Source organism: Megascapheus bottae, chromosome 15 (genome assembly GCF_031878675.1).
Source record: "Megascapheus bottae isolate mThoBot1 chromosome 15, mThoBot2.hap1, whole genome shotgun sequence".
NCBI classification, from domain to species: domain Eukaryota; kingdom Metazoa; phylum Chordata; class Mammalia; order Rodentia; family Geomyidae; genus Megascapheus; species Megascapheus bottae.
In genome coordinates this window covers 38918120-38944487 of record NC_143523.1, presented here as the reverse complement: position 1 = coordinate 38944487, position 26368 = coordinate 38918120, and the positions used below count along the sequence as shown (strand labels likewise).

Below are 26368 nucleotides of genomic sequence, written 5' to 3'. Positions count from 1 at the left end.
TTTTCTAAAAAATATATAAATTGTAATTTCTTTTCTGCAGCTCACATTAAAATACTTACTTGAAATTAAGGTAAATCTACAGGAGTCCCATTAGCATATTCAAAGCCAAATGTTGTTAATAATGGTATTTACTTACTGAAATTTAGCAGTATTCATTCAAAAACAACATGCAGCCCTAACTGCCTTTGATTAAATATTACAAGTAACTTTAAGGTTCTGTACTCTAATTAGATAGAAAAGCACAATTTCTTTGCCTCTTTTTAACTGTCTCCTTCCCATTATGTCACTTAGAGCAGAGCTTTCAGTTGGAAGAATTAATAGAATCATGGAGACTTACCTAAGATTAAAAAAGGATAAATCACCCTATTTATAAAAGAAGTCCCAATGGTTGAGTCTCAGTTAAGTCTTCCTTCAAATATAGCTCGCACATATATCTAAGAATTGACTTGCTCCATCCATTTGCAAATGCCTGGGCATGAGTAAAATAGCAAATAGCATTCAATCAAAAAGATTTCTTGGAAAGTAATCCCTCTCAGGATCATCCAACCTCTTCCTGAGAAAAAGCAGGGCCTGATTTCTTTGCAGAAGAAGAGAGGTATCTTCTATCTCCCTCTATCAGGACTGGCAATGCCAGTTTATATGGGATGCCATGGGCTTCCTCATGCATCTCCAAATCCAGAAATAATGGGCTTATATGGGGCCTTACACACCACAAAAGCTAATACCTCTGCTTTACACATGGAGAAGCTAGATCTCAGGAAGCCAAAGGCAGTGCATCTCCTACTAGGCCTGTTTAATCACCAAATTATGTCTGCTCCTTCCTCTATACAAGTATTGTCTGGGGTCCAGGATATATAGCCATGGCCAAGACTGGTATAGTCTTTGATCCATAGTGATAATGCTAACTATACATGAAGCAAGAAAATGAAGCACACAGCAGATTCGTAATGAAGATGAGTGATGAGGACTGAGAAGGAAAGGCTTGTGCTAAGATATAAACAAGGACTAGACAAGGATGACCACACGGTAGGGACCATTGTAGACAAGGGAACAATTAGTATACATGTTCTGAGATGGGAAAGGGTCAGGAATGTATGAGGGATGGCTGAGCATGGTGAGAAAGTAGGAAGAGGTGCGAGGTGTGATTGGAGGGATAAGACAAAGCCTATTCATATGAAGACTTATAAGTCATGGTAAGATCTATGGATTGTAATGAGAAATCAGTTCATCATTAAAATTAGCTTCTTCTTTATTACTATTGTTCATCGAGAGATTATAGGGACTAGGATTCTGACAGAGCCAAGTCAGAAGTGGTCCAGCCTAGGTGCCTGAGAATTTCGATGCTTGCAAACTACTTCCTGCCATTTATCAATGATTGTCTTGCAATAACTTCTAGGCAAGAATGAAAAAGGTGGTGGGCTACCTGTCAGAAAAACAAATTGCAATGGGGCCAAAAACTAGTAACTGCGTGATCATCCCTAAACACACTGTGGCATAGGTTAAGTGTGGAATAAACAAAACCATGAAGGCCATCTGTTGCTAAGCTGATGGATTTGTCTCCTCCCTCTGGTCAGGCAGGTCACCCCAGTTGAGACCCAACCATATGTAAGCCACCCCACACAGATGAAAATCTCTGCTGATTACACCACAGGTTGATAACTCATGGTGGCAATCAGTGAGTCAGTGCCAACCTCCCAGAATTGGGACAGATGATGAGTAGAGGGGATAGAGTGGAGTTGGTGGGACCCAAATTGCTGTCAGTGACCTAAAGACCATGATTTGGCTGGTTGAAGGCTATTGCTACCTTCATGCTAGCAGTTCTTACCACAGGGAGGTATATGACACAAGGGTACAGAACAGGGTCAGCACACACCTGGGGGAGAAAACACATGACCTAAATGATAACTGGCCATCAGCCATCCAAGTGTCTTCAGGCATTGCACAAGCCTTCGTATGCCTGAGGCTTCCCATTCGCAGTAGATGGGGGATAGGGCTGAACTCTCAGTACCTAGAGACTGGGCTGAGTATGCCACCCTGCCTCTTCCTTAGCTAGATAACCTTTTTTAAGTCACCTGTCCTCTCTGGAGCTCACTTGGCTTTTCTGGGAAAGGTGACTATGGCCTTGCCAACATCCCAAGGCACTAATGTGCATGTCGACAGAAGTAGTGCAAGAGAAAAAGACTTGGAAAGGTAGAGTGGCACTCTGAACGTCTTATTGGGCTTTGTAGCCATGGGGAAGCTTGGGGAATCAGAAAAATTCATCAGAGAACTGATTCAGAGAGCATATGGGCCAAAAGGCAAAAATGCTGAGGACAGGCTGTAGGAGCTGAGACTTTTGTCCATGCTGAAAAGGCCAAGGGCTATATTCCAGCCTGTGACTGGTTCTTACAACATTGTGACTACCTTCTTTCAGAACTCCTGAGGAGAAAACAAAATAAAATACATAATGAAGAGGGGGTAGATTCTATCTCTGAAGAATGTCTTGGGAGAGTATTATACTTCGGAATGAATTACCAAAGTAAGTCTGGTATTTTTTCTCTATGGCCTTAGGAGAGATTCATACCTGAGTGTGGGTGGCTTAAATGTGATTCTGGCTAAAGACAGAGGAGGACACTACAAACCCAGTGTTCCCTTTTTTGGTTCATAGAATGAATTCACAAGAATTTCTAGGATGAGGTTGGGGATGACAGAGTTTTGTCCACTGGTGCTTTCTAAGCACCTAGCATGTTACCTGCATTCCAAAGGTGCTTGACAAATATTCACTGACTAGATTAAGGTCTCCTGTGAACTTACACATGTGCTTAGCAGTGGGGTAGGACCGACTCTCTGTACTCCCTCCTTTCTTGCTTCACCTGGCTGCTTAGCCATAGTCCCAGCACCTGGTGGACTGAGCCTCTGTTACAGCAGTGACTTCCAGACCTCAAGGGGACTGTGACATCTGGAATTTGCCTGGCTAGAGCCAGGCACCCTTGTTCCTACTAAGTATACATATTAGCCTTCCTGATATTTTTCATTAGATAACGGTCCACTCAAGTTGCCATTATTTGAGAATACTTTGGGAGGCGAAGCCTGAAATGCAGGGGAAGTCTGGGTCAGAGTAAGACTTCTTAGGCTTTCTGAGCATTAGTTAAGGGGACTAAAACAGTTTATTTGGAGCATATCTTTGATGTTTTCTTTCTTCTTTCTTTCTTTCTTTCTTTTTCTTTCTTTCTTTCTTTCTTTTCTGTTTTCTTTTTTTCATGTAACCCAAACAGAGAGAAAGGACCTAAAATTCCTCTAGTTTTTCATTCTCTCTCTCTTTTTTGAGACTTCCATGAACTGTTGCCTAAATGATCATATTTTGAAAAAGCAAACTCTTTTATTCAAGAAGGCTAGAACTTGCCAGGTCTCTGGGGAGGTACTGATTGTGGATGTACTAGGCCATTGATTGAAATTGTTCTGGGAATCAGTGGTGGGTGTATTGGAAACACAACAGTCTCACAGACGCAACAGCCCTTGAACAGAAACACACTTTCTAGTTAATTGTTAAGATTCAAGAAGTATTATGACCATGTGCCTAGCCTGCTCTTAGCATTAGGAGAAACAGAGCTGCCAAGTACCAGTTCCAAATGCTTCATATGCCTCTGGAGACAGGCCTCTCCCAAGTCCAGATGAAAAGGAATCCTCAGACCGGGACCACCCACCAATATTTGGAGGATAAAGCAAATACTCGGAAAGGGCCTGGGGATTTGTCAGCAAGCAAACAGGTTCAATTCAATGATTGCTCTTGTCTTGAAATCATAAACCTAGCCCTTTCCCTACCCCAAATCTATGTTCACCTCTGCAATCTGCCCTGGGAGACAAAATTGCACTGTACAGAGTCTGTCCTACTTTTTGGAATGTGTTCTTAATCTCTTTCCTACGGTTCTTCCTCAGTGCCTGGACAAAGGAGCATTGACACAAGCATTGCTTGGCTCCATCTTACAGATGAGGGAGCAGAGGCTGACAGAAGACAAGTGGCCTGTCTTGTTTCACAGGCTGGGTATGTAGAGACTTAAGAGCGCAATTGACAGAGTCAGATCGGAGATCACATCTTGGTAACTTTGTTAACTCAGTTTCCTCATTCTTAAAGTCCAGAGAATAATCATACCTGCTTTATGGGATGGTAAGGAGGCTACAATAGATAAGGCATCATAATCAGCAGATGGCCCAGGATTCTCAGTACTCAATAAATACAATTATTTTTGTTGGTGTTGAGAGCATTACTATTTTGGAGATGCAAGTGCTGACCCCAATTCCTACTCCAGTGCTTCTTTTTTTCTTTCCCACTACCCAGTTTTACATCTTGTGCCAGATTCTTGCATTCTCCCTTCATGTCACCTTCTTCCCCACCCTCCACCTTCCATCTCCACCTTTCCCACTCAAAAGAAAGAAGACACAAACTCTCTTTCTAAACATTGTGGCTTTGAAAGCTGCTATTTCATATTTTGGCAGGCATAAGGAGATGGAGTAAATCTACATTTTTGTGGCATATTATTAGGAAGTTACCATCATAGGTAGTTTGTCCCAGTATCAACTACCACCCTGAAATAATGCCATCAGACCATAGCAGAGGAAAAATCTTGAAAGGGATCTTAGGACTACTTTCCCTGTATCATTTCTTTTTTATTTTATTTTATTTATTTATTCTTTTTGCCAGTCCTGGGCTTGAACTCAGGGCCTGAGCACTGTCCTTGGACTTTCTCAAGGCTAGAGCTCAGCACCACTTGAGCCTCAGCACCATTTCTGGCTTTTTTCTATGTATATGGTACCCAGGAATCAAACCCAGGTCTTTGTGCATGCTAGGCAAGCACTCTACAGTTAGGCCAAACTCCCGGCCCCCTTTCTTTCTTTTTTTTTCTCATACAAAAAGGTGAATTTATTAGGGGAGTAGAAACACAGTGCAGACTCGGGAGCTAGCAACTGTGGCCACGAGTGGTCCTCACGCTGTTTTTTTTATTAAGGAATTTATTAACACTGATTTTTTTCATCATATTTCAAATGACATGTTTAACAAATAAGTATTCAAAAAGGGAATCTCTATATACAATCCCTGGCACTTAGATTTTAGGACATACTTAAAATTAGGCTGAGGGTTTGTATTTCATAGATGCATATTAATCGATGTAATAAAACATTATGTCTATAGAGTCATAAATTTTATGTCTATGTAATTGTGTTTATACTGTATAAAATCCTTGGATGTGCCAGGCTTCTCACTATTGAGAAAGTGGACAGACTATCTTTATTCAGAATACCACATAGAATACCATGTAGAATGGACTGTAAACACCATGCACACTTCTGAAGTGAAAGGATTACAGAATTTAAAATATGATGGTATATAAAACAGGCGGGAAGATCACACTTGGCAAGTCTTTTCCATGGGACATACAGAGGTTAGAGATGCCCTTGATAGAGCACAGTCTCATTACATAGCCAGGCTGGCTTGAAACTTGGAATCTTCCCTCCGCAGCCACCTGAGGGCTGGCATTATAGGCATGTGCCACCATGTCTGAATCTGATTCAATTATTGTTCCATATCCCCAGACTTCCCTGAAAGAACAACGCTATTGTTAGGCATTTTCATCTTTCTGGAAAAAAAGATGTTACATTAATTATATTACTTTTAATGTAAGCTTTCCAAGTTTAGATGGCATTTTCCACAACAGTATAGTTTTAAAATTACATCTCTGTCAGCTATGCCTTCCAGATTTTCATTCTCTTTTCTCTTTACACCCCAACCAGAAAGCACCGCTGAGATATTATTCTTAGGAGCTGGAATGCAGAGTATGAGGAAAGATATCATTAATATTTCATATCTACCTTTGAAGACTAGCTACTCTTTTGCTTTTGTCCGCTAAGGCTTGTTCTGCATCACATGATGTAATCGACACATGGGCGTAAAGAAGCCAAGTCTGGGTTGTGGTTCTGCAACTCGAGGCAGGAACCCCGGGCAAGCTGCGAATCCTCCTAGCCATAGTTTTTTCATCTATAAAAGTGGGATAAACAGCTCCGCTTTTCGAGGTGGTTACGAGTGGAGAGGGTAACTAGCATTCGATAATAGCAATAACTTAATAGCAAAAAATGATGAAATACTCACTGTGTACCATCTGTGCTTTATAGCCTTTAGGATTCAGTGGGTCTACTTCTCTAATCAACCTAATACTTTGCCCACTTTATAGATGAGAAAACTGAGCCCCAGAAAAGTTAGGGAAATTTGGTGAAGAATGCACAGAGAGGGAATGGAGTTTGAAATGGAGACTAGCCAGGCGTACAAGGCTCATGCCTATAATCCCAGCTACTCAGGAAATGGAGATATGAACAGTCGAAGCTGGCCAGGGGAGGAAAGTCTTTGAGACTCTCCAATTAACCACCAAAAAGCTGGAAGTAGAGCTGTGGCTCAAGTTATACAGTGCTAGCACACTAGAGCACAAAATGCTCTGGGACATCACCTAGACTCTGAATAAAAAAAAAAAAAAAGAAAACCACTGGAGATTGTTCTTATATAGATTATTCTATTGAAGTATAAAAATGTTTGTTTGTGTTTAAATGCTGTGAGACAATTGCTCTGACAACTGTGTGCACTGACTTGCCTGGATCTTTTGTCAGTATCAAAACAATGGTTGTTTTGTTTTGTTTATTTTTTGGCAGCACTGAAGTTTTAAACTCAAAGCCTCCTGTTTGCTTGAGGCATACCTCTAGCCCTAAAAACAAAGCTTACTGAAGTCTGACATTATTTGGAAGAGGGAAACTTGCTTCACAAACCTGGTAATAGAAGCAGGCTAGCAATATGTACAATAAATAAATAAAATAATCAGTGAGTGTTTCATTCATGGTACGCATCATTTTTATATTATTAGCATATTATACATAATAAATTAAATGTAAAAGCTGAAAGATTAAGAAATATAGAGACATTAACCGAAATGGTTTGGGATGGTGGTTTTTTACAATGAGTTTTTATGACCAAACTATCACTTACTTATTAACCTGGACTACAGATTGATATGTACCTTGCTCAGAATAATTGTGATAAACGATGCACTGTCCTTGATATTTTTTTCTTCCAGCAATGGAAATGATCCGTAGATTCAGTATAATGTTACTTCTGGGAAGCCTGTGCTAATACACAGTCTATATATTTTTAATAGAACAAAATCCACACTTTCTGTCATTTCCTTTGAGAAGCAGTCAACCAAATCATTTGTTTTATTAAGACTGTCACAGAGACACAATACTGATATCAGCAAGCATATGTATGTTCTCCTTGATGAAACCTTGTTGGCAAGTTTTTACTCATTTGCAGAAGCTGAGTGGTAAGAAAGAAAAAATACCCTAACATGTAAAAATTAGAATGCCACTGTCATTAGCCAGAAAAATAAAAATAGCAGAGAAAGAAAGGGGAAAGTCTTAGAGGTGAAAATCTCTCTACAGTATCCATCCAGGCTGCCTGTCTTGGCTACCCTCTGCCCCAGTGCACCAGGCATGGAAGGTGACCTGAAGCTTTCCTCCCACACTGACTTTCTCTATTCCAAACAAAGAAAAAAGAAAAAAAAAAGCATTTTGCTTTCTCCCATTTGAGGTCTTCCCCATTTCTCCCTGGAATTCTCATTTCATGGATTTTCCCCTAATCCCTGAACATCCATCAGATCTCTGCTCAGAGAAGTATTCCTCAGCTTCTTCCATTCCATGAGATTTCTTTGTGTTCTTTTCTTTCACTGGTATCAGTCATCACTGTAATGGTATAATTGTGTGATGTACCCTATCACTGTGTGGTACAAGCTCTATGTAGATGAGAGCCAGGCCTGGTTCAGGGTATCAGTATATTCCCACAGTTTGGTGTGGTACTGAATATATGGTAGATGTTGGGGGCAATAAAGGGCGGGCTTCTTAACCACCTGCTGCTTGGGCCAACATTGCTGTTCCTACAAAATAAGATCAGTAAGACGAAAATCTGATCTCAGCTCATCCAGATCATTATACAATAATACTTTACCAGTTTGTTCAGCATGTAGTGTAGTTGCATGGCAGAGTTAGCTACTGGCCTGATTTTCACTGAAGATGTCCTATGAGTTGGAAATCTATACTCTGTGCTTGTCCTGAGATAAGGGACATACTGGCATTCCTTTACTGTTCACTCCAGTAACAGTGGAATGGCAGTGAACGCAAATGACATTACAGTAGGTAAGTAGAGCCTGTTGTTCATGCATCTTTCTTTGTAAACTTACATGCAAATGTTAAATTGCTTGTGACTTGCCTCTGACTGGTTGCAACCACCTCATTGTGAATGACAAGTGTAAGAATGGGACCCCTTCACCCTTGGGAATAAAAGGTGAACACTACTCCCTACCTCCATGAACCTGCTGCCTGTCTCCCAAGCTCATTCCCACCTTCTACCTCATTCCTACCCCCAGAATAAGCCTACTAACAAAAGACTTTCTTTGCTTTCTTCTTATTTTGTTTCCAGGTCTGGAATCTGGACAAAGCAAATCATAATCTGTGGTGCACTTTATTGCTGCTAATAACCGTGCTAATAACACATTCTTAGTGCAATCCGGGTATTTTGACAATTCTATTTTTAAGTCCATTTATTTGTTGTGTTTTTATCAAAACATAAGAGTTCAAATGCTGGAACGTAGACATCATGCTTCATCTTTGCATTAAATTCCTACATTCCCCATCCCCCTTTTTGTTCCTTCTACCGAACAGTATCTTCCTCAGTCATCACCTTGGGAGTTTAATGCTCCTACTTTGCTCTTCTCTTGCCTTTTTGCCTACAGGAAAGGGACTGTGGAGATGGCTTTTCTTAGAACAGTGCCAGTAATATGCTAGTTCTTTTCCAATCTGGTCATTCCACCCACAACACAGGTCTGGAATCCCCAAACTCAAATTCTTTTTTAGACAAAAGGGGCAAATCCACCCATAGACCCTTCTCCCACCTCCTAAGAAAGCCCTGACCCCAGCTTCCCTCTCCACAGAAAAGTCAAAGAAAGGAAGTGAAATTGACCAAAGTGATGTGTTTCTTTCCCAGTAGGCAGATCCAGGCTTCCAGTTCTCCAAGAACTGTTCACTTGCTGGCACTGGGTTTTTCCTAAGCCCAAGATGTAGCGGCCCAAGCACTGTACTTGGATTCAGAAGACGTGGTGGTGGCAAGTTTGAACTCGACTGATTCCCAGCTGCGTGGCTTTAGGCAAGTCACTTTTTAGCTCTCTGAACTTATCTATCCACAAGGGTGGCTGGCTTGAAACGTGGGCTCCTTAGTTTTGTTCTATCCCAGCTGGATTTAAGGGTTTGTGTTGAAAGAGACACACTTAAAAAAAAAAAGTTACAGGAAGTATCTACTGACCCTTTTCCAGCTGAGGTTCCGGAAAGATCTCCTATGACCTCCTAGGACTGGCCGCAGGCCTCCTCCCAGCAGCTCGGCGCAGCGCCTGCCCACACCCATCCCAGGCTCTCCGCCGGCTGGACTCCAGCAGGCTCTGCTCGCGACCGACGGGGACGAAGGGAGTCCTCGGAAAACCTGCAGTCCCACAGGATCTTCCTCTTCTAACCTGCCCGGCTCGTGGCCCTATTAGCCTACTGAGCCACGGGCGCGTCGCGGTTACCCCTCTGGGGAATCCACTCTCCCCGGCCAAGCATCAGCGCCCTGCTCGCGGGGCGCTCCGGCGTCCAGGAGCTCCCCCTCGGGGCGGCGCGCGGCGGCAGCCGGCCGGGTTGGCGGCCTCGCTGGGCGAGGGGTGGGTGGCTCTGACACTTCACCCGCCCGCCCGCCCACGTGCACCGAGAGGAGCGAAGCGCAGCCGAGCACTTGCCTGGCCCGCGCCCGCCGCCGGTGGGTGCCTCTCCTGGGAGGCTGCTGGTGGTTGGTGGTGGTGGGGTGGGGGGGCTCGTAACCCGAGCCCCCACCGCCGGACCTAAATACATTTGCATAATTTGTTCTCCCCCTCCTCTCCTCCTCCCCTCCCCCCACTTTCTTTCGGACTCAGGCTGGAGATGAGAGTCGGGCTCCCCTCCGAGGCGTCGTCTTGCCCGTGGTCAGCGCAAGGACCGCGGGAGCCGCCGGAGCGCAGGCGGAGCGGGCTGGCGCACGTGGTAAGAACCCGGCTTTTCTTCTCTCGGCCGTCTTTTAGAAACCGGGCCTTCCACGCTTTTCCTAGCGGATGGATACTGAGAAAGGCGCTCCCTGCGCTCTTTCTGGTCTTTTCTCCTTTCATTTACACCATCCTCCCCCTCCCCGCCGCCCTCACCCCCCCATTTGGTCAAGAGCGCGCACGGCAGGAAACTTTCCCAAATTTGCTCTGGGCGTTCGAAGTCAGGGAAACGTCAGGTCCCCAAGAAACAAACTTTTGCCTCAGGCACGGGGGAGGGGGGAGAAATATAGTGCAAGGCTGCCTGGGGCCGCTGACCTCCGCGGCGCGTCGGTCCCGGTCCGAGCCGGTGCGCTCCGGCGGTGGCGCCCGCCAACCGCAGGTGAGCGGCGGCGGGAGAGCGTGTGCAGCGCCGCGCTCCCTCCACGGCGTGGCGCCGTGACGCCTGCCCGCCCGCCCCGGGCCGCGCCGGGCTGGGTAGGCGCCGGGTAGGAGGCGGGAAAGCGAGGAGCGGAGCCGGCTGGGCTAGCCCAGCGCTCTCTCCCTGGTCTCCAAGACTTCCGAGTGGGCAATGGCGGGGCGGGGTAGGGGTGGGGGGCTCACAACCTACCCTAAGGTCGCGAGGCCCAGCTGGCACCGACGAGCCGCGCTGGGAGCCCCAGGACCCAACACCCCGAGGCCCAGAGAAATTTTGGTGTGGACTTGGGAGCGCAGGGAGATGGGAGCGGTGCGTCCAACAAGCCAGAAGTTGCCCCAGTTTCTAAAAAACAAACAAACAAACCCAAACTTGTGCATAGCAATGCTTTGGGAACTATGTGAGAACGCTTTCCGCAGGGGGCCGTTTTGGGTTTAGTTTGAAAATTAACTCGCGAAGGGTGACACCGCGGGAGCGATGGCGGCTGGAAGCGGGTGTTTGGGCAGTCACTCCCTGCGGTGGGCTCCCCGTAGCTCGGCTTTTTTTTTTTTTTTTTTTTTTTTTTTTTTTTGGCTAGGAAGGGGCAGAAGTCTCCTCTTTGTGTTGTGGAGTAGGGCTTGAGGACGGGTCGGGGCAGCCCTGGAACGTGTTGTGGTCTCGGGGGTCGGGAGGGGGGGTGTTGGCGGAGGCTGGGAGGTTAGGCAGGTGAGGACGGTGTCTCTGCAGGGCGTCCTGTCTGGCTAGCGCTCGGTTGCCCGCGGAGTCTGGTTGGCAAGGCGGGCGCGCAGGCGAGCTGTCAACAGGGAGGCGTGTGTGTGTGTGTGTGTGTGTGTAGCTTAAGGTGTGAGTGGGTGTGTGAAGAGGGTAGCGGAGGAGGGAGTGTGTATAGCGGAAGTGGAGTGTGTGTGTGTGTGTGTGTGTGTGTGTGTGTGTGTGTGGCGGGCCCTGGGTGAGTGTCCAAGCCTCCATCTGGACGCCCCCACGCAGCCGTCCGCCCCAACACGCCGGGAAGGGCGCCCGCGTCGCGCGGCAGCAGCTGAAGGGGGGCGGGGAGCGCGCGGGCCGTGGAAGGGGGTGTCTTCGGGCAGGGGGCTGCTCTGGAAGCTCGTGCACTTCTGCTCTTCCTAGGGTTTGCTCACCCCACCCTGCACAGAGACCCCCCCACACCAAAGTGCCCAAAATACTTAAACAAATAACTCAAACTAGTTCCGTTTTCGCTCCTGTATAAATAGAACAGACTTTCCAAAAAAGCAATACCGCATTCACTCTTATCACCAGCCACTTCTTTCCACCAAGTAATTCAGAAAAAAAGCAGTCAGCTTCCGTGAACGCGTGTAGCTGGTTTTTTTTTTCTTTTTTTTTTTTTTTTCTTCACTGCCTTCTTTTGCTTGCGGTTTTGAGCTGCCAAGAAAGTGAGTAGGGGTTTGAGTGTAGTGTCTCGGCTCCGCTCGGTTTCTTTCCGAAGTTTAATTTTCCGGAATGGCTCCCAAACAAGGGCTGGGGAGGCGGAGCCGCCGGTACCGGATCTTCGCCTTTTTTGGAAAGTCCCGGAGAACCGGAATTCCTCCCCGCCCCGGGGAGGCAGAGCCGCGATCTCGACTCGGCTCACTCTCCAGCAGTAGCCCGAGCGGGGTCGGCGGCGCCGCCCGTCCCCGCTACGCCCCGGGACCCCCCGCCTCCGCCCCCGGGCGGGACGCAGGCCGTGCGCCTCCGACCCTCGTGGATTTCCAGCGGCGGCGAGCCGGTAGTTGGCGTGCCCGGCGGAGCCCGCGCGCCCGGGCCCGTATGCAAATCGGCCATGTGACGGCAAGAGCCTCCTGGCCCAGCCCTGTTCCTCAGTCCATATATGGGCAGCGACGTCACGGGCATTGAAGACCTGCCCATAAATACTTCGAGCAACACTTTCCGACTGAGAGAGCAGCAATTGATTAATAGCTCGGCGAAGGGACACACTGACTGTTATAATAACACTACACCGGCAACTCCAGGCTTCTTAACAGCCGGAACACAGACAGCAGAGAGTCAGTGACAGATAGCTAATTTTTTTATTTCTTAAAAAAAATCAAAAAAACCCCAGCAACTTGTTTGCTAGTTTTTTTTTTCTTGTTGGATTTTTGTATTTTATTGTTGTTGTTGTTTTTGGTGTGTGGTGGTTGTTTCTAAGTGTGGAGGGTAAAAGGAGATACAAGACTCAGTCCAACTCCAAAACGGCTTCTCTGGCACTCCAGGTAGCGAGGGAGTTGGGACTCCAGGTTGTGCGAGGAGCAAATGATGACCGCCAAGGCAGTAGACAAAATCCCAGTAACTCTCAGTGGTTTTGTGCACCAGCTGCCTGACATCTACCCGGTGGAGGACCTTGCCGCCACGTCGGTGACCATCTTCCCCAATGCCGACCTGGGAGGCCCTTTTGACCAGATGAACGGAGTGGCTGGAGGTAAGCCCCGCGTCCTCTGCCCCGGCCAGGACTTTCGGGACTGGGAGGGCGAGGGTGGGGGAGCAGTGGGTGTGCGGGACTCGGAGAAGCAGGTTTGGGGATCCGGGTGGGCTGGCCGACTGCACTGCAAGTCCGGACTGGGGGGGGGACGTTTGCGTGTGGGGGGTCTGCACAAGAGAACGCAGACCAGGGTGCCAAGGGTGGGCGCTTTGGCGAAGGCACCAAGTCACCAAGTGAACTGGTGTGCGTGCGCTCTGGCGCGCCGGCGGGACGCAGAAATACGAGATGGAATGGGCGCCTTTCCGGCTTCGGGGTTGGCACCGGCCCTTGGGCCGGTCTCACTTCGACCTTTCCCCTCCTCGGGATGGGGCAAAGTGATGGTAAAGTTCGGGGTTCCCGGTGAGAGCGTGGGGTCTGGAGAACAGAGCGCCCAAGGCGCGATCGCCGGTCGCCCCGCTCGGGGCAGAGCCTTCCAGGGCAGATCGTGTGGCGCGCGGGGCGGGCAGGCGCGCCTCCACCTGCGCTTCGCTGGCCCAGTGGAGGGATTTGCTTAGGAAGACGCCAGCTCCTGCGGGAGAGGCAGGGAGGTGGTGGAAGGGACTGAACAACAGCGGGAAGCAGCCCCCGGACTGCCGAGGGAGGCCCGCGGGGGCAGCGGAGGCGCGGGTTTCCTTGGCGATGCTGTAGAAAGTAGTCTCCCGCAGCCCCCGCGCCTTGCTCCAGCCCAGTCACCGTACTCGGGCTGGGGCGGGAACGCGCCGGCGAGGCTGAGGATACTACGAGGAAAGACACCTGCCTCCGCAGCCCCCCCCCCCCATTCCCTCTGTCAGCCTTCAGCGGCGGTATCCGCCTTAGAGATGGGGAGAAGGCAAGGGAATAGGAGCTACTGGAGAGAGGGGCCACACACCCTCTTTCTCAGGTTCCCCTTTTCCAAGAGCTGGAACCTTCTCCATACTCTTTAGGATTGGTCGTGGGGGACCATCAGCAAAGGAGTGGGAGAGAAGTTTCAGGCAGATGGGAAATTTTAAAATATTGTTGTTGCTATTATTGGGTGTTGTTATTGGGGACTGGAGCCACAGATGGCTGTGGAGGGAGGAGGCTGGGAGAAGCTCCGGGCACTTTCTTGGAGGTTGCTCTAGAGACCCACACGCAGGGTCGTCTTGTGCTGCTGTCTCTGGGCCTTAATTTCCCCACCTCATCCTGTTGGACTTTTGTCCCAGCTCTGAGGTGCTGGAACTCGAGAACGGACCCATGGGAGAGGGGTGAGAAAAGGTTCTCGGCTGTCTGCTCACAGTTCCACCTCCATTCTGCCCTGCCCTCCTTAGATGGCATGATCAACATTGACATGACTGGAGAGAAGCGGTCCTTGGATCTCCCGTATCCTAGCGGCTTTGCTCCTGTCTCGGCACCCAGAAACCAGACCTTCACTTACATGGGCAAGTTCTCCATTGACCCTCAGTACCCCGGTGCCAGCTGTTACCCAGAAGGCATCATCAATATCGTGAGTGCAGGCATCCTGCAAGGGGTTACTTCCCCGGCTTCAACCACAGCCTCTTCCAGCGTCGCCTCAGCCTCTCCCAATCCACTGGCCACAGGACCCCTGGGTGTGTGTACCATGTCCCAGACACAGCCTGACCTGGACCACCTCTACTCTCCACCACCACCTCCTCCTCCTTACACGAGCTGTCCTGGAGACATCTACCAGGACCCCTCTGCGTTCCTGTCAGCAGCCAACACCTCCAACTCCTCTTCTCTGGCCTACCCACCACCACCTTCCTATCCGTCCCCCAAGCCAGCCACGGATCCAGGTCTCTTCCCCATGATCCCAGACTATCCTGGATTTTTTCCATCTCAGTGCCAGAGAGATCTACACAGTGCAGCTGGCCCAGATCGAAAGCCCTTTCCTTGTCCCCTGGACTCCCTGCGGGTCCCCCCACCACTTACTCCACTCTCAACCATCCGCAACTTTACCCTGGGGGGGCCCAGTGCTGGAGTCACTGGATCAGGAGCCAGTGGAGGCAATGAGGGCCCCCGGCTTCCTGGTAGCAGCTCTGCAGTTGCTGCTGCTGCTGCAGCCTATAACCCACATCACCTGCCTCTGCGGCCCATTCTGAGGCCCCGAAAATACCCCAACAGACCTAGCAAGACACCAGTGCATGAGAGGCCCTACCCGTGCCCAGCAGAAGGCTGTGACCGGCGTTTCTCTCGCTCGGATGAGCTGACAAGGCACATCCGGATCCACACAGGGCATAAGCCCTTCCAGTGTCGGATTTGCATGCGCAACTTCAGCCGCAGTGACCACCTCACCACACACATCCGCACGCACACGGGTGAGAAGCCCTTTGCCTGTGACTACTGTGGCCGCAAGTTTGCCCGGAGTGACGAAAGGAAGCGCCACACCAAGATCCACCTGAGACAGAAGGAGCGGAAAAGCAGTGCCCCCTCCTCCTCGGTGCCAGCCCCCTCGTCAGCCTCCTGCACTGCAGGCTCCCAGGCTGGTGGCAGCCTCTGCAGCAACAACAGCAGCACTATCGGTGGAGGGCCGCTTGCCCCGTGCTCCTCTCGGACCCGAACACCTTGAGAGGAGAGTCAGGTTGACACACCAGTTCCTCAAGGCCCCCGCAAAGGCATTTTGTCCACTCCAGCTACACGACTAACACTACCACCCTTCCCTGCTCCCCCTTCCATTTGGTGGGCAAAGGGCCTTGGTAGAACCCAGTCAGTCCTGCCCTTCTTTTCTTTAGAAACAGGTCTTTCCTAAACCCTAGCACATCTTAGTCTCTCTCAGGTCAATTGACTCTCACTGCAAGGCAATAGGGAGGAAACCCAGAAGGAGGTTGAGTGAGAGCCCTTGGCCTACAGGGCTGAGGCCTGGCCCTTGCTTTCAAGGGTTGTTTGACTAGGTTTGACTGCACCATCCTCTTTGTTGACTGGAGACATTTTCTACAATAAGTTGGGAGAAGCTGGCCCTTTAGAATAGGGACAGCAAAAAGATAAGGAAAGATATTGTGCACTTTATGGCTTGGGACTGATTCGGGGGACAGTGTACAGTGTACAGTGAGTAAATGGCCTTTACTCTGCCTTCTGTGGCCCTAGAACAGCTTATCTAGTCGTCTCAACCCTTAAAGCAATATGTATTATAAACCTAGAGAACAGAAGTGCAATGTGATGGAGGGGACATAGCAATATATGCTCCTTTTGTTGAGTTGTGTATAGACTATTTTTTTTCAGTGTATATCCATTCAGATTTTGTGTATTTTTTTTTTTGATGTGCACTGTTCTCCATGTTCTAAATCTTTGGGAAAAATGTAAAGAATTTATGATCTCTTGAAATGAGTCAGAGGTTAACTTATTTAAAGGGGGATGTACATATGTTCTCTGAAACTAGGATGCATGCAAATGTGTTGGACATGTCCTTGGTGCCTTGTGTGATGTAGACAATGTTACAGGGTCTGCATGTAAATGGGTTGCCTTACTATGGAAAAATAATCACTCCTTGGGTTAAGTATGGCTGTAAATTTCTGCCTATTAATATTTGGAATTTTTTTAGAAAGTATATTTTTGTATGCGCTGTTTTGTGACTTAAAAGTGTTACCTTTGTAGTCAAATTTCAGATAAGAAAATGTACATAATGTTATTGGAGCTGTTCTGTTTGGCTATTAGCTCAATAGTTGTGGAAAAACAAATGATCTATTCTAACACAAAACCACTAACTAGAGTTCCGAAAATGAATGGTTTATGACTATAGTGTAAATAAATGCTTTTCAACAATATTTTTGTTGCAGAAATCATTTGTGAGATACTTACTGGGTGGGAATTAAGTTTTTCAGCACTTGTGGAATTACTGAAAACAAAGCTGCACTAAATAAGCCTCAATAAGCTAGAGCTTTGACTAAGAAAAGACCCCCGAGCTTTCTTTGCTATGCTCCATAGCAATCTCCATTCATAATCAACACCAGTGTCTTGGGGATTTCCCCCAATGCATTAGTGTAAAAGTGTAGGGCGTTGTTTTGACTCATTGTTCCGTCCTCTTTAACAGCCTATAGTTTCTCTCTGCTCCTGAGTGGGCTCTGGAGAATAAACACTTACAAACAAGTGCCCACTCGGAGACTACACATTTGCAACTGCTTTCTGAACTCTGACCAGTGTCTGGAACTCAAGGATGTGGCTTTGTGGAAAATGTGGTGGCTGGTAGAGCTGGAAATTAATTTCAGGCTCCAGCATCAATCCTGTAACTAGAAAAAAAAATTGAAAGCACTATAGCCTTCAGATCAAAAACATTCTCCAGCACTGCTGATAACAGCATTCATAGGTTGCCAGGACTTACCTCAGGACTCATTTCTCTGTGGTCCTCACCTCCCAATTGATTACCTTTATTCAGAAGGCTCATTCATCAGTGAATGCTTTTGTGGGTCTAGAAATGACTAAAAATAACTAGCTGGGGCCGGGAGTTTGGCCTAGTGGTAGAGTGCTTGCCTAGCATGCATGAAGACCCGGGTTTGATTCCTTGGTATCACATACCTAGAAAAAAGCCAGAAGTGGTGCTGAGGCTCAAGTGGTAGAGCTCTAGCCTTGAGAAAGTCCAAGGACAGTGCTCAGGCCCTGAGCTCAAGCCCAGGACTGGCAAAAAAAACAAAGCAAAAAACCTTGCTTGTTAATGACAGGTGTTCACCAGCCTTGAAAAAAATAATCTTAAGGGCATATATACAGATACAATCCTCCTTGGTAATGGGTTTGTAAACAAATACACTCTGAAGGTTCATTTTACTGGAAGCCTTTTTAAATTTTAAAACACAAACTCAACACCTTTCCCAAACTGTTCGTTTACCCACTTTTCTATCACAGGAAACAAATAGATCATATTTGTGACATTATTTTTACTCCAAAATCTGGATCTAAATATCTTAATATCCCATGCTTCTTAAGCAGATTCACATACTGACTGCTGCACTCCATCTGAGAAATCACTTCATCGGCTTAGTTTTCCAGTCCTGGAGTTCCCTTGGATGTGGCAGTTAATTTTGATAGCCTGTAGAAGTGTGACAGTCACAGCTACTCACCTTTAACCTTCAACAGCACTGGAATCCGACAGTTTATGGAGTCAATAAAGCCCTTTCTTAGAATGATCAGATTTCAGAACTCGAGAGTTAAGATTTTTTTCCCCCCCTACATAATACCACCCTCATTAACCAGTTTTAAGTATAAAAATTCTAGTTTGATAATTGTAACAAATACTCCTTTCTTACCAAGATTTGATATTTAAATCCGGTATATACCCAAATCTTGTGCAATATGTAACCAATTCTTTTCTTAATGTGTAATTTCAGACTTTAAAAAAAAAGAAATCTAGATTCTGCACACCATTGTTTAGAAAGCAAGCAATAAGCTAGTGTTTTAAAATTAAGTTTGAAAACATGTTGATGGGATCTGGTTGCACCTCACTTGGACACCGGCTTTCTGAAGTAAAAGTAACATCTATTGTAAGAGGCCACTTTTCAAAGGCATCTCAGCTTTTACTTTGCTCAAGAAATGGGCATCAGGGTTGTTGTGCTTTATGGGTTATTATAAATGCCTCTGTTACTCTTTATTAGAAATTTTGGAGAACAACTTAAAATGTATGCTTTTGAGATGGCTCCATAATTATAAACAGGTTGATTAAATTTAAACTTGTGTTCATCAACTATGCTATTCAATTTCAGTATCCTTACTGCTGAGGTTAAGTAATTTTTTTCATACATTAAAAATTGCTGCTGTTAATATCTAATCTAATGTGTCAGTATGCTTTGTGTATGTGGAGGAAGAATGGTCAACTTCAACAGATATTTTAAATGCAAAACAAACACATAAATTCTATAGGAAAATGAAAATCAAAAGCAGAACAAAATATTAAAGTCTGTAAGGTTTTTTTTTTATACTTTTTTTTTTGCCAGTCCTGGGCTTGAGCTTAGGGCCTGAGCACTGTCCTTGGACTTTCTCAAGGCTAGAGCTCTACCACTTGAGCCTCAGCACCACTTCCGGCTTTTTTCTATGTATGTGGTACCGAGGAACTGAACCCGGGTTTTCATGCACGCTAGAGAAGCACTTTAACCACTCGGCCAAACTCCCGGCCCTGTAAGGTTTTTTTTTTAAAAGACAAAAATTGTTTTTTTGTATTAACTTTAGGCAAAATCTGAGCTTTTTGCTACAGCAAAATAGTGTATTTACACATTCGTTTATGGTATTTTTAGTCATCCTGTTTCAAAGCACCAATTTAAGTTTGTACTATTTCTTGGATTTTTCTTACAATATGACCTTATAGTTTAAGCTGAAGTTTTAAAGACATTGTGAAAAGGTAATGCTTTCCCTTCTATGTTCTTCAATAACAAGATTTCTCTAAGTATTTTTAAACACATATTTATTTTTCATAAACACCTGATTTTTATGGGAAATGTAAACATCCCTGAATTCAAAGATTCAGTATCATTAACAAAGATAGTTCCTGCTTTGCTGGGGGAGCCTCAGTGCAGTGGAACTGAACAGCTTCTGGGTAGCCTGAGGTTCTGAATTCAGACCTGCAGTTCCAAGAATAACTGCTCTTGGGATAGAATTGAATAGCAATGGGAAGAGGTCTGAATTGAAGATCCATTGCTTCTGTACTGGGCCACAGCCTTAAAACACACAAGATCCAGAAATTGTCTGCAACAGAGGAGCGATCAGAGTCCTCCTGAGAAGCCAAGACTAAGGCACCTACAAGTTGACAATAGAATGTGGGAAAATAAAGTGTATACATCTTGGGAGAAAAGCTATTTATGTTGACAGCTCAGCAAACTCACTCTTGTTAATAAAACACATATTGCTTAAAAAGCAGACAACCATTTTCTTTAATAAACACCATTTGTTATAAAGTCAAATCATCCAATCAGGCTTAATAAAAATCAGTTCTGAAAGTAGTATATAGGTAGATACACAAAATTTCATATTGACATAACTGGTCATTGATACAGCTAGAGGATGAAAAAGCTTCAGAAGTGTTTAGACAATTTCTCATCCATGAGGCAATTATTGCATTTATTATTCAATAGAAAATCAACACCATTGTGCTCATTAGTCTTTCCTAGGGGAAGGTACCTTCTATCTTATAGCTGTTACTAAAACAATCTGTTTTGCAGGACTACATGAAAACACAATAGCAGCAACACCAAGTCAGTTATGACTAATAGTTTATGCATAGAAGTGTGAAGTTTTTTTCTTCTGTACATTTTGTCTTTGTTTTGAGCATATTCTCTCAGCATGTGCTCATTAAAGTCATTTTGTTTACACCAGTTACTCAATGAATCAAAAATTTCACTGTTCTAATTGAACTAGATCCAAAAGATATCATATTGCTGTTTTCTCAGTCACTCTTTTGAAAAGCACCTAGTTTTCTTCTAAATTGCTTATAATTGAACACTTTATACTTTTTGCTTTTTTTTTTTTGGTAATAGTGTCCTTAAGAAGTCTTCTTTTATATCCTGTTTTCAGGGTGAGTTTCTATAAAGTAGTTTAATATAAGATTATACCATAACAATTACATTACTTTCAACAATCTTTGCACATCAACAATGTAATTTTAAACACACACATACACACACAATCATTGCTGTGCTGCACAAACAAACTTTTGTGAATCTAAGGAAATCATCTGCCTATCACCACTGGTTTTCAAACCGAATGGCATGCTGAACTGCTTCACACTGTCTTTAAGGTATTTTAAACCACACAATGTGAAACTACCATTTTAGCAATCCTGGACAAAATGATTGGAATCATGCCTGTGCTATGTGTTACAACAGGGTTTAGTAGCAGTTAGGCAGAGGGTTTTTGTTTTTTAAAGATAGCTCACTATGGATTCGCTCCTTCATATTATTAAAAATGGAATACTCCAAAACCCTGCTCTCATAACATGGTGTGAGGCAAAGCACATATTGGTTTCCCAGAGGGTCAACACTTTCTGCCAGTAATTGTAAATCTCCCTTTTACAAATATTAGAACTACTGCCACAGGGGCAAGTCAATCAAGAGGGCTTAGACAACAGCTGGGCAAATTTTAATGTGTTTATTTCTACAGTTTGTTCTCATGAAAAGGTTTGTGAAAAAAAGGAACCCTATAAATAGTAAAAAGGGGGAACAGTGCTCCAGAGCCTGAAGCAAATGGTGTCAGTACACTTGTAAACAAGGTAAAGTTGCTCAGCCTATTGAAAGGACAGAAATAAAGTATAGATAGCACAACTGTTAATTCCAAGAGTTCAAAGTGGGTTTGAATCCCAAATCTGGAGCTCTAAAAGAGCTTAGTTAATTCTCAATTTTCCAGCCTAGACTACCTGTATCTATTGAAAATTTGACACTGGAGTCAGCCAGCGCTGGTTCTCTTTGAGGGAGATGCTGAGATAACATCACTAGCAATTTGCCTGGGACCACAGCACTCCTGAACACTAGAGTTCTTGGGAAAACATCAAACAGCTATCAACATAATTTTTCTACCTTTTTTCAGGAAGATATTGGAAGTAGCAGGTAGCTTGGCTAGCAGTCTTACATTCAGTTATTTGGAAGCATAGCAGATTCAGCTCCTCTGAATCGTCTGATTAGAAAATAAGAGAATAACCCTATCACCTTTTAAAGTCTATTGAGACAAGGAAAACAAGACTTGAGGATAATTGTTTTTGCATTAAAGGTGAATCTACAACAACAACAACAACAACAACAACTTAACTGGCTGATTTGGACTCCAGACTCCTGCTGCGGAAGATGAGCTGCAAGGAATCAGCTCGTACTGAAACGGGAAGGTGTTGGAGGGGCTTAGTAGACACTGCCTGAGTAACTAGATTTTGCAGGGTAAGAGGGAAAAAAAAATACTTGTCCTTGACATGCATAGCTAAGTCTTGGGGTCGATCCCCAAACTGAAAAAGATGACTTAATTTTCATAGGGAATTAGGAAAGTAAAGACATCTCACTTTTTAAAAAGTAGCTCACAAGGCAACCCAGTTTTTACCAATGAATTGAAGTAAAACAATCCAAACCACTGGGTCATGCACAATCAGTAATAAGTTAAAACTGTAAGGGCGAAAAGGTGGAAAGGGCAGGGAAAAGAAAACAATCTCTGTTCACTGAAGGTGGGGGGGGGGCACCACGTCATGTATTGGTATAGTATGGAGAACAGAGGAAGAATATTTTCATTATGGCTTAAGATGGAAGCGCTTCGGAGAGTTCCTTGCCCAGCTCCCCAGAATCAAAGCCTTGATGGCAGCTGACAGTACCCAAAACAACCTTGCCTCCTGCCCGCCCCTGACCCCACCACCGTGCCCTCTGGCTGTAGTCCAGTCACTGTAGCTTCCAGCGGCTGCTAAGGATGCGGCTACCTCTGCCCCTCCAGTAAGATCCAACACCCAGGCTAGAGGGCAGAGAGAGCAGGAAGGAAAGAGGGGGTGTGGGGAAGGGGAGGAGGGATGGGGGAGAGGGGAGGGAGAGCAACAGAGAGCGTGTGCAGGAGATCCAGAAAAGGGGAGAGCCCTTGTGGTGGGGTCCTGAGCAACCAGGCCCTGATGGGGGGGGGGGCAGGGCACATAACTTCAGCCCACCGCTCCCAGGGGGTTGGTGGCTTCAGGGCAGGACCTTAGGCCCCGGATAGGGCTCTCCCTCGCACCAGAAGTCATCAGCCTGCGGGGTCTCCAGGAGCCACACTTCTCGAGGCAGGTCACTGGTCGAGCCGGAGGCCCCTTTGGGCCTGATGGGCTCCAGCACCCGGTAATAGTGGCAGTCTCGGCCGTCGTCTGGGTCGTAGGGCGGGGCCAGGATGTCCAGGAAGGCGGCGGGTCCGTCCACCGCGTCGATCTGGTGCAGGTTGTCCCGGTACGGCGTGAGGATGCAGGGGCCGCTGGCCTCGGTGTACTCGCCCTGGGAACGCAGGACTCCCGGCCGCACGGCCTCCCGCTCTTGGGCTAGCAGCGGCGGCTCGAACTGCTGCTCGGGCGGCGGAGCCCGCGGCCGCGGCCCGCCGCCCGCCTCCAGCTTGTCCATGCAGCTGATGCGCACGGTGCCGTAGAGCACCTTGAGCATGCCGTGCATGCCCGGGTGGTCGTGCAGCGGGATGGAGGTGCCGCTCTTGAGCAGGAACACGCCGAGGCTGAAGCCGTCCGTCTCGTAGATGTGCATGTAGGTGACCGGCGGGTGACTGGGCGGCAGCGGCTGCAGCGTGGCCTTGCGCGGGGCGATGTTGAGGTCCTCGGCGCGGACCTGGGTCAGCAGGCTCTTCAGCTTGCTCAGGTTCTCCGGGAAACCGGGAGGCGCCGGCGCTTCGGCACCCGACGCCACGCCGCGGTCGGAAGCCCCGCGGCCGCCCCCGCTGCCCCGGAAGGTGAGGCAAGCCTGGCGGGCTATCCGTTGGATTAAGGAAGCCATGTTGTCTCGGGGCATGCTCGGAGGATCGTCCGCGAGCCGGGGCCGGCCCCCTCCTTTCCTCCGCCCCTTGCGGTCCCCGGCGGTCGCCACGGCGGCCCGCAGCTCCTGGGACGTTAGGCGGGAGGCCCAGCAACTACCGGCCCGTCCGGCGCGCGGCGCCGCCGCCAACTTCAACTGCCACGAGTTCGCCGCGGGCCGACGCGCCGACCTGGGGTCCTCCTCCACCCCTGAGCGCGCAGGCGCACGGCTCACGGCCCGCACTCACGCTCCGAGAAGCAGGTACCGGCGGTGCGGACGGTGCCAAGCTGTGCTTTAAACCCGGCGCTCCATTCATGCGGCCCGCACCTACTACGGCGGGCAGGGCGTTCCGGAAACCGCGCGGAGCACGCCGGGTCTTGTAGTCCACCGTTCCGGCTGAGCGCTGACCGCTCTCTCGTTGCTTACCGGAAAAGAGCAGCAACAGGACACTCGTTGAGCATAAAGCAACCTTCCTACCAGCTCTCCTCTTAAGATACCGGAGTAATTCTTGTTATTGTTGTTACTTTGAAAAGTGTTGATTGGGAGATGCGTGAGATTCAGCCGCTGGACTACAACTCCCGGCAAACCCCGTGTCTTGGGTTGTGCACTTCCGGCAGCTGGCCGGTGGCGTGTCCAGAACCTTGTGCTACTTACTGGCAGCAGCGGGGCCGGAGGGTCGTTAACCTTCCGGCGCCGCAGGCTGGAGGTCTGGCGTTCGGGGTGATGGTGGTGGTGGGGTCAACTTCTTTGCCCTTGCCCCGGATTCTACCTTAGTTGCACGTAGCCGTCCGGGTCCGCCGCTGGGGTTTCAGAGCGTGCTCTCGTCACCTGAGCTCCGGAGGTGGAGCGGGGTGGGTGGGAGTGTGTGTGTGTGTGTGGGGGGGGGGTCCTGTGGTTACTCAGTGCCGCCGGCGCCAGCTGGTGTTTGCATCTGGGCCCTGGGACCCTGCCGTCTGGTTACGGAGGAGAGCAGTTCCTTCCTGGGAGGACTCCAGGAGCCCTTGGCCCTGGCTACAGCTTCTGTTAGAATCAGGCTTCCTGAACCTTGGTTGACTCCGGGACGAAGCCTGAGTTAAGAGCCTCTTAGAACGATTTCGATTCCACACGGCCGTGGAGAAATGGATTCATTCCTGGAGAAACTGCGTGGAGTACCTTTCACCGAGGCATTTCACTTCGCCAAGTGCTGACTTTTGACAGAAGGAGGGGAGGCTTGGAAAGCAAGACCCTAAGATGCCATGACTTCAAACTTCATCTCGAGTTTAAGGGTCCCCTTGAACTTCCAGAGCTAAACATGAGCTTTGGGTAACCAGTGGTTTACCGAAATGCCATTCAATTAAAATAGGCGTGCGTTTTGAGTGGGTTATGTAACTTAGATAATGAGGACTCAGAGCTTCCGACAACTGTGTTAAGTGTATTATGTAATGAAAGTTATAATATTTAATCCTCACAGAAACTCTTCGGGGCTGGGCACTAATAATATTTATCCTAGTGAAAACGAGGAAATAAGTTACACAAAGATAGCAGGTTGTAACTAATAAGGAGCATCTAAGTAACAACAAATAGGATTCTTAAGATTGGTTTTCATGCCATTGTTAAATATACTGTCAAAATTTACTGTGTAAGGAATCCCATGCAATCACTTTCTGAAGTTATTTAAGAGAAAATTCCTTTCTTTAGTTTACAAAAACAGACTTTTCTGAAGGCATTCTGTCTTCTTTGACGGTATACTATATACAGATTGTACAGAACACAGACACTAGTTAGCCAACAAGTCATGCTGAATTTACTTGTCTCCACATCCTTACATGAAGTTCATTGTTTTGTCTACATATTGGAGTAAGATAGCTGTGTAAATCAATGATGACAACACTTAAAACCATACTAGCTGCCATAAAAGAGTAGCAGCTATTAAAATGGCTAAAAGTTGTACTTAAAAAATCTAGTGGAGGCCCGGAGTTTGGCCTAGTGGTAGAGTGCTTGCCTAACATGCAGGAAGACCTAGGTACCACATACATAGAAAAGCTGGAAGTGGTGCTGTGGCTCAAGTGGTAGAGCACTCGCCTTGAGGAAAGCTCAAGGACAGTGCTCAGGCCCTGAGTTCAAGCCCCAGGACTGGCAAAAGAAAAAAAAAATAGTGGATTCAGTATTTAGCAAATACTGAAATGGAACTTGACTTGTGTTGAAAATCTGCTGCAAGGTAGAGATAAAAAAGATTATTATTGGTAAAATCATCTTCCTGGTAATACCACCCCCCTCCAGGTTCGTTAGGTTACCTGCGTAAGAAATACCTGGGGCTGTATGTCCAGAGTGCAGAGTCCTAAATTGTGTTGAAACCTGAATTAGAGTCTTTCACACACTGAATTTTTTTATGCTGCAGCATATGTCTGCAGTCATGTAATTTTTAGGCCACAGATTACCTTCATATTTCATTTTGATAAGTGTTCTTTTGAGCTGCACTAATGATACTGACCCTAAGGCCTTTGACCCTTAACACATTGCTTGGCTTTCTGTCCCATGGAGTATCATAGGGTGAGTGTTTTTTTTTTTTTTTAATTACCATTACCTTATTTTATGCTCTTGTCTGTTTTCCCAAGTGATGGTATAAGATCGGGAGAAATCCAGAAAAGGGAACAGATGAGAAAAGAACACTGATAATGAGTAGATGCTAGAGAATACATGGCAGAATCCAGTTTGGGAGAAGTTTGGAATAAATGGACTGTACCACCCATTAAAAAAATAATAGCCAAGGCTGGGAATTTGTCCCAATGGTAGAATGCTTGTCTAGCATGCACGAAGACCCGGGTTACATTCCTCGGTACCACATACATGGAAAAAAGCTGGAAGTGGTGCTGAGGCTCAAGTGGTAGAGCTCTAGCCTTGACAAAGTCCAAGGACAGTGTTCAGGCTCTGAGCTAATCCCAGGACTGGCAAAAAAAAAAGATGATAGCCAAAGCTGGGTGCTGGTAATGCTAGCTACCCA

At 47.0% G+C, this 26368-nt stretch overlaps 2 protein-coding genes across 2 annotated transcripts; one reads left to right on the top strand and one right to left on the bottom strand.

Annotated features, from left to right (window-relative positions):
* The first annotated feature begins 12453 nt into the window (after positions 1 to 12453).
* Positions 12454 to 16731, top strand: Egr2 (early growth response 2). The gene is made up of 2 exons (XM_090346396.1): positions 12454 to 12958; positions 14284 to 16731. Exons 1-2 carry the CDS (start codon positions 12793 to 12795, stop codon positions 15537 to 15539), a joined length of 1422 nt encoding a protein of 473 aa, XP_090202522.1. The 5' UTR covers positions 12454 to 12792; the 3' UTR covers positions 15540 to 16731.
* Positions 16732 to 22435: 5704 nt separating this feature from the next.
* On the bottom strand, positions 22436 to 23617 carry Ado (2-aminoethanethiol dioxygenase). Its single transcript, XM_090346394.1, has one exon. It carries the CDS (start codon positions 23383 to 23385, stop codon positions 22573 to 22575), a length of 813 nt encoding a protein of 270 aa, XP_090202520.1. The 5' UTR covers positions 23386 to 23617; the 3' UTR covers positions 22436 to 22572.
* Positions 23618 to 26368: the final 2751 nt, after the last annotated feature.

Bases quoted from the DNA above. Each gene is read 5' to 3' on its own strand.
- Egr2 (XM_090346396.1), top strand. From the start codon at position 12,793: ATGATGACCGCCAAGGCAGTAGACAAAATCCCAGTAACTCTCAGTGGT. The intron at 12,959-14,283 runs GTAAGCCCCGCG...TGCCCTCCTTAG, and splicing joins GATGAACGGAGTGGCTGGAG to ATGGCATGATCAACATTGAC.
- Ado (XM_090346394.1), bottom strand. From the start codon at position 23,385: ATGCCCCGAGACAACATGGCTTCCTTAATCCAACGGATAGCCCGCCAG.